General features: G+C 45.4%; 1 protein-coding gene across 2 annotated transcripts in view; it reads left to right on the top strand.

Annotated features, from left to right (window-relative positions):
* VPS13C (vacuolar protein sorting 13 homolog C) overlaps positions 1-13074 on the top strand; it is a 518321-nt gene that overhangs the window by 318179 nt on the left and 187068 nt on the right. For both annotated transcript variants that reach the window (XM_073579421.1, XM_073579422.1), the window contains 3 exons: positions 2742-2889; positions 6361-6508; positions 7597-7712. In XM_073579421.1, coding sequence (XP_073435522.1) covers positions 2742-2889; positions 6361-6508; positions 7597-7712 — 412 coding nt within the window. The remainder of the gene's footprint in view (positions 1-2741; positions 2890-6360; positions 6509-7596; positions 7713-13074) is intronic.

A 13074-nucleotide genomic window follows, 5' to 3' on the forward strand; every position in this document is an offset into this window, starting at 1 on the left:
ATGGTGAGTGCCCGAAAGCCTTCCTCGGCGAAGGTATATCATCGGACTTGGGAAGTTTTTTTCCGTTGGTGTAGGGATCGCGGAGTGGCTCCTCTGGTTTTTTCAATCCCCAACGTACTGGCTTTTTTGCAGGCAGGGCTGGACGCAGGATTGGCTCCGAGTTCGCTCAGGACGCAAATCTCGGCCCTGTCGGTCCTTTTTCAACGAAAGGTCGCTTCGGTCTGGCAGGTTAAGACGTTTATGCAGGGGGTCGCACATTTAGTACCCCCCTATAAGGCGCCGACGGAATCATGGGACCTGAACTTGGTGCTCAGGGCCCTTCAGGAGCCCCCCTTCGAACCCTTACAAGAAGTCTCCTTACCTTACCTGTCCAGGAAGGTCGTTTTTCTGGTAGCTATTACGTCTATTAGGCGGGTTTCGGAATTGGCGGCTTTATCTTGTAAACCGCCGTTCTTGACTTTTTATAAGAATCATAGAATCATAGAATCGTAGAGTTGGAAGGGACCTCCTGGGCCATCTGGTCCAACCCCCTGCTCAAAGCAGGATTCGCTAAATCATCCCAGTCAGATGTCTGTCCAGCCTCTGTTTGAAGACTTCCATTGAAGGAGAACTCACCACTTCTCGTGGCAGCCTGTTCCACTCATTGATCACTCTAATAGAATCATAGAATCGTAGAGATAGAATCGTAGAGATAGAATCATAGAATCGTAGAGATAGAATCATAGAATCGTAAGGATAAGGTAGTTTTAAGGCCAGCTCCTCCCTTCTTGCCGAAGGTTGTCTCTGCATTCCATATCAACGAAGACATTGTCTTACCCTCGTTTTGCCCGGCACCGGTGCACAGGGTAGAAAAGGCTTTGCACACACTGGATCTGGTAAGAGCTCTTAGGAGGTATGTGACAAGGACAGCATCTTTCCGCCGGACAGACTCTCTATTCGTGATCCCAGAAGGGCGGCGGAAGGGGCTTGCTGCGTCCAAAGCGACTTTGGCCAGATGGGTTCGCCTGACGATTCAAGAATCTTATGAAATCAGTGGCACGCCGGTTCCGGCAGGGATCAAGGCACACTCGGCTCGACCAGTGGGTGCCTCATGGGCACTGCGACACCAAGCTTCAGCGGAACAGGTGTGCAAAGCAGCTACCTGGTCCAGTTTGCATACGTTTGTCAAACATTATAACGTACATACCCAGGCATCCTCGGATGCAAGCCTGGGAAGAAAGATTCTCCAGGCAGCAGTTGCGCACCTCTAATCAGGGGCGCAAAATAGCATGGATTGAGTGAGCTAAGATCCCGCCCAGGGACTGCTTTAGAACGTCCCACAGTCTCTGTGTCCCCCAATGAGACGAAGGAGAAACATGGATTTTTGTGAGTACTCACCGTAAAATCCTTTTCTCCGAGACGCTCATTGGGGGACACAGCACCCACCCTACTAGCCAGTTGGCTTTTGCTTATTTTAAGTTATACAAATCCTTATGTAAGGATCAGGGTGGTCCCTTTTCCAGACGTATAATTTCTTGCCTGAATTTAAGGCGAGTTCTCCTACTGCTTATGCACTAAACTGAGTTACGCCCGGTCTGGGGGCGAGGGTGTATGCGGCGGAGGAGGAGCTAACTCTTTTTTTGTATACTTAGTGTCAGCCTCCAGACGGCAGAAGCACACACCCACAGTCTCTGTGTCCCCCAATGAGCGTCTCGGAGAAAAGGATTTTACGGTGAGTACTCACAAAAATCCATGTTTCTGAACAACAAAGAGTGACCAAAAGTAGCTCAGATTGCTGCAGATTAACTCTTTAAATGCCTCGGTCAATCACTCGTTGCATTATATGGTTATGCTGCAAACAAAGTATAATTGAAACTTAAACTTCTAAGTTGCTTTTTTTTTGTTTGTTGCACTGAACGAAAAAAATTCAGTGAAACGTGATTGAAACGTCATATGTAACCCAAATTCCTATGAGAAAAGACTACAGCTTGGCATACAAAAAAAGCAAGCCCTTAGACAATTGATGGGAAAATAAAGTTTTGCGGCTTGTAAAATGGTGACACAATCCTTTTTTTTTTTTGTACCAAATTCTGATATTTAATCCAGTAAGATGGTTAAATAAGGCTAGTTTCACACTAGCGTTTATGAGCGCAGCGACGGCCTGCGCACGGCCGCCGCTAAGCCCCGCCCCCTGCCGCGCCTCCGCCGGTAGCTCCGCCCACCGGCGCATGACGCTGCATGCTCCCTGCGTCCCCTATCTTTATCACTGGGGGCGCAGGCCGTGCGCAGTATGCGTTTGGCGGCGCATGCGTCCTTTTGACGGTGCGCCGACCTGCGCCAAAGGCAACATGCTGCAGTTTGGTTGCGTCGGCGCACCGTCAAAAAGGCGCATGCGCCGCCAAACGCATACTGCGCACGGCCTGCGCCCCCAGTGATAAAGATAGGGGACGCAGGGCGCATGCAGCGTCATGCACCGGTGGGCGGAGCTACCGGCGGAGGCCGGCAGGGGCGGGGCTTAGCGGCGGCCGTGCGCAGGCAGTCGCTGCGCTCATAAACGCTAGTGTGAAACTAGCCTAAAAAATGTTATTTCAATAATGAAGAAGTGTGTTGCCAGGTCACTTTAGACCGCACAATGTGAATCATAAAAAGTTATGGCTCTTGTTGCTTTTTTCTCATTTGTCTCTATAAAGTTTTGATCATTTGGTGACAACTTTGCAGCAGAAGAGATTACTAAAAATCGTAACCTAACTCCTTTATTGCAGGACATTCATTCAAAATGGAGCTCTCCAGCCAGAACTTGAGCTTTTGCAGCCTGTTAATCTGCTTGTCTCTGTACAGAGAAATCTGTCGTCATCTTGGTATTCTCAGATGCCTGCCATGCAGATTGATGGGGACTTGAAGCCCATGCAGGTATAGTGGTGCTCATTTTATTCCAGAATGTGTTGTGTTCATACATATTTGCCATCAAAATGATTCAACCTCCGTTTCTATTTTGGTTTGTAAGCAAAGTTTACAAACTTTCTGCTGTTTGTAATAAAAAAGAAAAAATGAACTCGCTCAACACAACTACGTAACAATTGATTTAGCCAAATTCATCATAAAATGCATCTTGTAATAACTACTGCAGTCACTTCCTAATGCTTCTTGTACAAGCTGACTGTGGATCATAGTGAGAGACTTGACTAGTCCGATTCTGGCCTCAGATGGCTTATCCCTGCCCGCTCCTGTAGATTGACAAGTCTTTTTCATGTCTGTACATGGGGAGGGACTTGTTACAACTGAAGTGAGGTGGAGAGAAGACAGCCGGAGACATCACCGGAGTTGTCAGAGCTCTCCAGATACTACCTGGTTGCCTTTTACATTTTTTTTTTTTAAATAAATATATAAAGTAGCGTATAGCACTCCCCAATCAATAGAATATTGATGCAAGGCATAATTACGTTTGTCAGTCCAAATCCTTTCCATCCCAGGAAGCCAAAAAATTGTACTTTACAACTGTAGCTCACATTGAAATACAACTGGACATAGGGCAGCCCAGCCAGGTACACTTATCCAAAAAAAAGTATTAAAGTCACATAGAAAACTTAAAATACAACATTCATAAAATCAAGTGCTGGCATGCCTCGTGTTATTCCTTTCATTGAGTTCATGAATGCCATATTTTAAGTTTTATATGTGAGTATAATAAATGCTATTTCTTAGATAAGTGTATTTCAAATGTATATGCCGCGATCAGTCTCTTCCATCTTGTGTAGATTCTGTAAGTGAGGTGCAGTTAAGGAATCAGAGATTTTTTGGATGTGCTATAAAAATCATGTATGCCGTAAAGTGCAATTTATTTATGTTTTCAACTAAGCGCTGCAGCATTTTAGATTGGATTGTACCGGTCTACAATGTCGCAGATTTATGCTGCCCTTGGTTCGGGTAACATGATTTTAATGACAGGTTCCCTTGAAGTATTCAGTAGAGCATGTTTTAGTTAAGACACTAACTTCTGGCTGAGTTCCTGAGGATTCTTAACTCCTTCCTCATGGCAATGATCTCCATGTATTCTTGGGGTTACATGTCGCATCCTCATTCCTCAAACAAACAAAAATTTTCTATGAAGTTTAAGTGACTCTAAGGCCGTACACTCCCTTTAATGTCTTCCCGACCTTGGACTTACTCAGTACGTCATGATCGGCTGTTACTTGCCTATCTTGAACATACTGAGTACATCCAGGCCATTTTAGGCACAACAAAGCTGTGATCGCTGCTGGGTGATCAGCTGATATCACAGCCAGGAGCAGTGCCTGCACCACTTCTGCCACTTTAATTTGTTAAATGTTATCATCGATAGCAATTGCAGCATTTAGAAGGCAGGCAGAGAGAGGGGGCTCCCTCTACCCTATAAGCGGAGCCATCGCTGGTGCCCAGTCATTGCCATGGTGACCCGATGTCGCCTGTGTCACCATGCTATGGCAGGCCCCTCACACCATGCACAGAGCACAGTCTCTGCGGCTTGTGTAAGTGCAGCACTGACAGTCGTAAGCCATTGCAATGCTCCTGCATTGCAATTGTTTATAACTACGATCAGGCTGCTGAAAGTGAAAGTCCCATAGTGTAAAAAAAAAAAGGTAAAGTTAAAAGAAAAAATGTAAAAATGTTCTCATTGGAAAAAATAAGGTTGGATCCAAAATGGCCGACTTCAAAATGGCCACCATGGGCACCACCCAACTTGAAAAGTTTCCCCCCTCCCATATACTAATGTGCCACAAACAGGAAGTTGATATCACCAACCATTCCCATTTTATTTAGGTGCATCTATATACATGGCCCACCCTGTACAATAAGTCGCGAAACCAATCTCAGAATCGGTGGGATCCATTGAAGTGGCTGGTCAGAATTGTAAAATGTGGCCTGGTCATGAAGGTGAAAACAGGCTTTGGGGGTTGAAGGGGTTGATTAAATCTATTTTGCCCTTCACACATTACAAGTTTCCTGCACCAGAGGAAGCAAAGCAGACCGAAAGCTTTACAGTCCTCCTGCTATGCTTCTCTATAGGTAGGGTGTTCTGTTCAATGCTTCATTATTCCTCCTCCAGACATAGTTTATCCACATGCCCATAAAGTTCCAGTTTTGTTTCAGTGCTCCATAGAACAGAATCCAGAATGTATGTGGCTTTCAATATATTGTAACCTACTTTTCTTATGCTTTTGGTCAGTAGAGGTGTAAATGCTCCCATTAGATGGCTGTCAGCTGAACAATTGGCCGAAGTACCGTTCAAACCAACAGCCATCTCCCTCATTTTATAGTAGTGTTCAATCGACCAAGTATTCCTGTGTTCTCTGAGTAAGCAGCCACTTATCATCTGGAAAAAAAATTCGATAAGCAGTCCAAAGTCAGATATGCCCAATCAACATCTACCCCGACCCTTAGTTGGTCAGTGCCCCCATACACATTAGACTATTGTCCAAACCCACCAACCACCAATATTGGCGGGTTCGGCGACCTAAGTCTAATGTGAAGGGAGGCCTTCTCATTCCCCATGTGTGCTTCCGTTAAAATAAAAAAAGCTTATACTCTTTTCCCATGCTGGTGCTGTTCCAGCAACGCCCCAAGGTTTTGTCAGGGATAGCGACGCCAGCGCTGACTGAGTGCAGGTCTCACGTGTCATAACAACCTTACGTGAGCCACAGGAAAATGAGAGGCGACACAGGAGGTGAGTATAAGCTTTTTTATTTTAAAGGGGCCAAACATGGGGAATGAAAGGGTTTGTCCAAGTAGTGTACAATTCCTTTAAGTCTTCGAGTTCGGGCATGGAGACCTTCAGTATTTATTATGTGCCTTGCTGTACAAAATAAACCCTGAGTGCCTAATGCCACTAAATCTTGTTTAAGGTGTTTGGCAGTCACTTGATGGTCCTTGAGCACTTGCTTACTTACACAGTCAGTGATAGTTTCCTAATAAGGAAGCATGTAACTTTTTTTTAATAGCTTCACGGTTTCTGAAATGTAAAAAGGTTAAAAGACTGAATATGTTGTGCACAACAATATTGCTTTTACATTGCTGTGAGCTATAATCATTTTTTGCTGTGCTTTTTCAGGCGGATTCCAGATGGATTCTGTCTGAAAAAATGTGTATATGTACCCGATTTACGGTCATATTGAAATAAGGGAAATTGATATTCAGCAGATTGACCATCATCATTTGTAATTTTGTGGTCAGATGCCCTGAAATAAGATTTGTGAAGCCGATCATTCTGCTAATTCTGTTTTACTTAGAAAATGTTACCCCTTAAAATGACCAGGGCTTTTTTATGTTGCTATTTTTTAGCTAGCTAATATATTAGGCATACAATGTGTTTTGTGTTTGTAATAATAATGCACAATTACTTTTTAGATTGCCTTGAGTCAAGATGATCTCACTATATTAATGGGTGTTCTTTTTGAGAATCTTGCTGAAACTCCATCACTTCCAAGTGCGCCCCCAACATCAGAAGCAGTTAAGAGAGTTATAAGAGAAACGAGTATGTCTTCTCAACCAACAGGTACAGTAATGAAATGGGTAATTGTTTTTTACTCAGCTTGAAAAAAGCAGGTCTTAGTATTTAAAGGAAATGTAATCTCTCTCGCCAGATAATGATTGCAATAGGGTTGGACTTTTTCATCCTCCGCGTTGTTGTCTTCATGTTTACCAGTTAGACATGCTGAGTTTTAATAATCCATCACAGTTATTAAGTTTACACTACCTGTCTCTGTTTGGGATAATCTTTATACTTAAGATAGATTTGCCATCAGTCTTTATACAGTATGGGTGCTGCAAGTAGTTCCTTAAGGCCCCGTCACACACAGCGAGATCGCTAACGAGATCGCTGATTTTGTGACGCCTCAGCGATCTCACAAGTGATCTCGCTGTGTGACATCCATCAGCGACCGGCCCCCCCGCCGGGTATCGCTGATCATGCAGGATCGTCCTGGGCCATTTTTTGATCGTTGGTCTCCCGCTGGCCAGCACGCATCGCTGCGTGTGACAGCGGGAGACCAATGATCAGCGATGCTGCACGCTGGTATCTAGGGTAAACGGCGGGTAACTAAGAGCTGCGCGGCTCTTGGATACCCGCTGTTTAGCCTAGATACCTGCTTGCTCGCTGGTCCTGATCGCTAGTGAGTCTAACTATGTCCCAGCGATCCCATCCAAGTCGGATCGTTGGTGGGATCGCTAGGACATCGTTGTGTGTAACGGGGCCTTTACAGGTAATATGGTAGAAATCCAGTATTTAACTGGTAACATTTTTCTTCCAGATATTTAGTTTTGTTGGTATCTGCCATCCACCTGTCCATTCTTGAATTGTTACTGGATGTGTTTCCTTCTTTATAATCTATAGTCTTTCGACATTGTACACTGGCAAAACTTTTAGACATTTTCACTCCGAACCACATTTACTTGAAAAACAAGACACTGAAAAGTTACATGATATGTTGGATATTTACTTGAATGTGCACAAAAAGTATCTGAATAAAATATAACTACAGATCTGGCTTTAAATTAAGTTTTTATTTACCGGTACCTCTGATTATTCGTCAGTATTTGTTCTCACTGCCCAATAAAATGTTACTGCTTTGTATTTTTGTGCAGAAAAAACAGATCCTGAATCTAACCAGGATTCCGTTGATGAGACATCAACTGTAACGCTGAAGTTTGGCTTTAACTTTGAATCCCTCTCCATTGTGCTCTACAATAATGATAGTAAGGTGGGTCCATCACTTTTACTGCAGAACTCCTGTCAACTGTATCTATTATCATGACAATGGTTTTCATTTTATTGATGGAACTAGATTGGAGGGGTTTTTAGCTAATAAACATCTCTTAGTAGATACAAATCTATAGGACAGTTGGGACCAATAGTTTTGAGACTGGCATAAATTTTGGTTTGTACAAAGTTTACTTCTTCAGTGCTTATAGATCTTTTAGTTAGATGAATCTTTGGTTACTGACATATTAGAAGCCTTTTCTATGTTTTTTTTAAACTTTTATTGACAAATAGGTTGTTTATATGAAGACTCAATATTTACGGCGTTGACCCTTATTTTTTACCTTCTGTAGTTCACCCTGGCAGATAGCTGTCCGCTTCTGTGGCAAATCCTGTGTGATAACTATTTTTGGTATAATCAGTGATAGGCATTTTATCACATTTTCTCTGTTTTTGTTTGTCCACTCTTTTTCCTGATTGACCATAAATTCTCAATCGAATTGAGATCTGATGAGTTTCTGGGCCATGGACCCAACATTTTATGACTTTCTGTCAAGTTGATTTTAAGTAATTATGTCTTGAAATTAACTTTGGCACATTTAAAAGAACTTGTCACGCTATACATGAAGACCGATCTGTGTACAGCATGGTAAAGCGAAGAAGCACAACAAAATGATGTATAGATCCGTTAGGAAAGATTCAGTGTAACTTTTATTTTATTCATAGGAATTCATTATTATTCCTCCCTTGCCCAGGAGCTGTGGTATCATCAGGTCATGTTCCTACACGGTCAGACACAGCCATTACACAGTACAAAGCAGGGGCACATTTATAAGAACAAAAGTCTAGATGAAGCTGAACAGTCACCAACCAAACTCTTAAACTGCACAGTCCTCCCTCTATCCTGAGCTGTGAACAGTGTGCCAGGAGTTGCAGGGTTGCTCACAAATAAACTGTGTAATAGCATACAATAAATGAAAAGCAGCACTCGCCACATCCTGACATTTAAAAGTCCTTTACTCCAAGTTACAGGCCATCTATGTGGTGTCCATTTCTCTCCCACACATCCCCTGCTCACCATTTTGATGTCCTGTGTCTTGCATTAAATGACTTTTAAATCTCAGGATGTGGCAAGTGGTGCTCTTCATTTATTCTATGCCGTTGCACATTTATAAGATGATCTCAGCAGAGGAACATTGTTTTTAACACATCTAACTGCGGAATGTATTATTATTCCAAAATCTACAGTTGTGCTCAAAAGTTTACATACCCAGCATAATTTTTGCTTTCTTGGCCTTTTTTCAGAGAATATGAATGATAACACGAAAACTTTTTCTCCACTAATGGTTAGTGGTTGGGTGAAGAAATTTATTGTCAAACTACTGTATTTTCTCTTTTTAAATCATAATGACAACCCAAAACATCCAAATGACTCTGATCAAAAGTTTACATACCCCATTTCTTAATACCGTGTGTTGCTCCCTCTAACATCAATGACAGCTTCAAGTCTTTTGTGATAGTTGTGGATGAGGTTCTTTATTTTCTCAGATGGTAAAGCTGCCCACTCTTCTTGGCAAAAAGCCATCAGTTCTTGTAAATTCCTGGGCTGTCCAGCATGAACTGCGTGCTTGAACTCTCCCCAGAGTGGCTTAATCATATTGAGATGAGGAGACTGAGATAGCCACTCCAGAACCTTCACTTTGTTCTGCTGTAGCCAATGACAGGTCGACTTGGCCTTGTGTGTTGGATCGTTGTCATGTTGGAACTTCCAAGTACGTCCCATGCGCAGCTTCCTGGCTGATGATTGCCAATTTGCCTCCAGTTTTTGCTGTTACCATGCTGCATTCATCTTTCCTTCAACTTTGACCAAGTTTCCTGTCCCTTTGTACCTCACACAACCCCAAAACATCAGCTATCCATTTCTATGCTGTACAGTAGGCATGGTGTTCCTTTCATCATAGGCCTTGTTGACCTCTCTCCAAATGTAACGTTTATGGTTGTGGCCAGAAAGTTTAATTTTGGTCTCATCACTCCAAATTACCTTGTTTCAGAAGTTTTGAGGCATATCTCTGTGCTGTTTTGTGTATTGTAGGCGAGATACTTTGTGGCATTTGCACAGTAATGGCTTTCTTCTGGCGACTCGACCATGCAACCTATTTTTCTTCACGTGTCTCCTTATAGCGCATCATGAAACAGCCACACCGCTAGTTTTCAGAGTGTCCAGTATTTCAGCTGATGTTATTTGTGGATTTTTCTTTGCATCCCAAACAATTTTCATAGCAGGTGCAGGTGTGGACAAAATTTTTGTTGGTCTAGCCGACCGTGGTTTTGTTTTCACAGAGCCCTTGATTACTCTGTCGCCTTATTGGGGGACACAGAACCGTGGGTGTTATGCTGCTGTCCACTAGGAGGCGACACTATGCATAATCTGAAAAAAGATTAACTTTGGCTCCTCCTCTGCAGTATACACCCCTGGACGGGTCAGCCTTCTCCAGTTTTTGCTTAGTGTCGCAGGTGGCACACCTAAGATTTTTTTTTTTTACGCCGTCTTTTTCCTGGATTTTTTTCCAAAGGACTACAGATGAAGAAAAGAGGGTCTCCAGCAAGACTCCCGGCATGGCTCCCTCCTCGGTCCCCCATTAGGGGTACCCGGTTGAGGTCGAGGTGGCTATTCCCCATGTCGCTCCCTCACCAGTCCCTCGGGTACTGGTTCGAGGTCGAGAGCCCCCTCCTTCCTCAGTTCCGTCCGGCTCTGGGTCGAGGTCGAGGCGACGATGAAGCCCCCTGACGGTGACAGCAGCACCCTCCCTAATCCCCCTCTGGGGGTATTAGGTTGAGACACTGCAGGTAGGGCCTGTACCAGGCACCAGGGACCCCAGTCCACCTGTGGGCTCCTTTTGGGACCGGGGGAGGTGCAGAGAGGCAGGCACTTATCAGAGACCGGGCTCCCTGCGCCCCGGTCTCTGCAGCAATGGCGCCCCAAGGGACCCTCCACAGGGCCCCAGTCACACGCATGGCCCCACCGCCAGCCCTCTCCGCCCCCTTCCCTCTCCACCTCAGAATCCGGTGGCCATCTTGCTGCACCTGGAGGAAGGCAGCACAGCAGTCTCCGGGGGGCACAGGACGTGGGACTTATCAGCGCTGGACCTAAGGGGGAGCACCGGTGGGGTAAGATCACAGCTGGGTCCTTGGTACTCAGCTGTGAATTCCTATAACCTATAGCGCTCTCCTACTCCTTTCCTCTGCGTAGATACCCCTGTAGGGCCTCCACTAATCAGCCTAGGTACTATGTCAGGCTCAAGGAAAAGAACCAGGCAAGACTGCTTTTATGCAGTCTACACATCCTGCATGGCCACTCTCCCCAGCGGCAGCACGTACCCGCACTGCCGGGATTGTACCCAAAAAACAGGATCAGAACCCCAAGAAGTCCCTACCAACGCTTCTGCGACCGCTACTGCGCCGGAATGGGCGACTCAGATGTCGCAGTCTATGACACAGTCTATAGATAACCTGACCTCCACATTACTGCAGGCTCTGCAGGGTCATGTCTCGGCTATGAACGTTACCCAGCAAAGGGACGTCCGGTCTCATGATCAGGGCGCTTCCAACAGTTCGAGGCGTAAGCGGACCCACAGGTCGCGTTCATCTGCGTCCTCACATAGCAATAGGTCTTCCCCCTCCAGGGAAAGACACAGTGGCCTCAGGTCACCGAGGCCGTCCCCTGATAGAGAAGGACAATGCGGAACTCCACAACGATCCCAGACCACGGGAAACCTCCGCTCTAGTTCGCCCGCTAGGGAGCTCCTTAGCGATGCGCAAGAATCAGAGGGCATATGTGACTCCAATTCAGATAACGAAACAGAGAACGCTTTGCTCCCTTGTCCCCCTAGCAATACTGCGATAGTTGAGGATATCGTCTCTTCCATCCTTCGGGTGCTGGACATTTCAGATCCAACCCCGGAAGCACCAGAACACAAGATTTCCTTTGAAAGTGTTCAGAAACCATCGAAGGTCTTCCCTAATCACCTGGAATTTCAAAAAATCCTTTCTAAGCATTTTTTGCAGCCTGAGAAAAAATTCGCCAATCGCAAGTATTTGGAAGCAAAATACCCCTTTCCACAGAAAGACACCAAGGATTGGACAGATCCGCCTGAAGTGGACCCTCCAGTCTCTAGACTAGCAGCACAAACGCTTTTCTCGCTGCTGGACAGGTCAACCCTCAAGGACACAGCAGACAGACTAGTAGAACGCATGGCTCGTTCAATCTTTGAAGCGGCAGGTGCCTCTCTGGCTCCCGCATTTGCTTCAGTTTGGGCAGCTAAGGCCATCATGGCTTGGGCTGATCTATTGAAAAAGAGCCTTCAAGCTTCAAATCCTCAGCTGGCGGACCAGGCGGTGCAAATTGCAGTAGTGGCAGATTACATGGTCCATGCAGCGTTGGACTCTGCAAGAGGGATAGCGGGAATAGCATCAAACGCCATCACAATCCAGCGTATTCTCTGGCTAAGAGAATGGAAAGCGGATGCGGCCTCAAAAAAGTCTCTAACAAATCTCTCGTACTTCAGTGGCCGTCTTTTCGGTGAAAAGCTGGATACAATTATATCCAATGCTACCGGGGGAAAAAAGTACTTCCCTCCCTCAACTAAGACCAAAACGCACGTTTAAAAGGCGTAATCAATCTCGTTTCCGATCCTTTCGGAATTCTTCAGGCTGGTCCGTCTCACGCCCAGCACAAAACCGTAATCGTTCCCCCCCCGCAGGGACAACACACGTGCGGCACAGAGGCCGGACAGGAACTGGCAATCAAAGGCAAGCCAGGCAAAACCTAAAGGAGGAAAACCTCAGACTTTTCCCTCATCCCTGACTCATGCCCTCTGGAAGACATCCCACTTGTAGGCAGACAACTGCTACTGTTTCAGCAGGTCTGACTGCCTATTACAGAAGACAAGTGGGTCAAGGAAATAGTGTCTTCAGGAAACAAAATCGAGTTTACTACCATCCCACCGCACAAGTTTTTTCCCTCTGTCCCTCCAAAATCCCCGCTCAAAGCTCAGGCCTTCCGTCAAGCGGTTTCTTCCCTCCTGCGAACAGGAGTCATAGTCCCAGCAGAAGAGCGCTTCCGAGGTTTCTACTCCAACCTGTTCGTGGTGCCCAAGAATGGAGGCAGCGTCCGACCCATACTAGACCTCAAGCAACTCAACAAGTACGTTCTAGTTCGTCCCTTCCGCATGGAATCCCTCCTGTCAATCGTTGCGTCTATGGAAAAAGGAGAATATCTTGCCTCCATAGACATACAGGACGCATACCTGCCTTTACCGATTGCTCCCGCCCATCAGAGGTTTCTCAGATTCGCAATCAACCAA

Source organism: Dendrobates tinctorius, unplaced genomic scaffold (genome assembly GCF_039654945.1).
Source record: "Dendrobates tinctorius isolate UK_male_01 unplaced genomic scaffold, ASM3965494v1 ptg000062l, whole genome shotgun sequence".
NCBI lineage: Eukaryota > Metazoa > Chordata > Amphibia > Anura > Dendrobatidae > Dendrobates > Dendrobates tinctorius.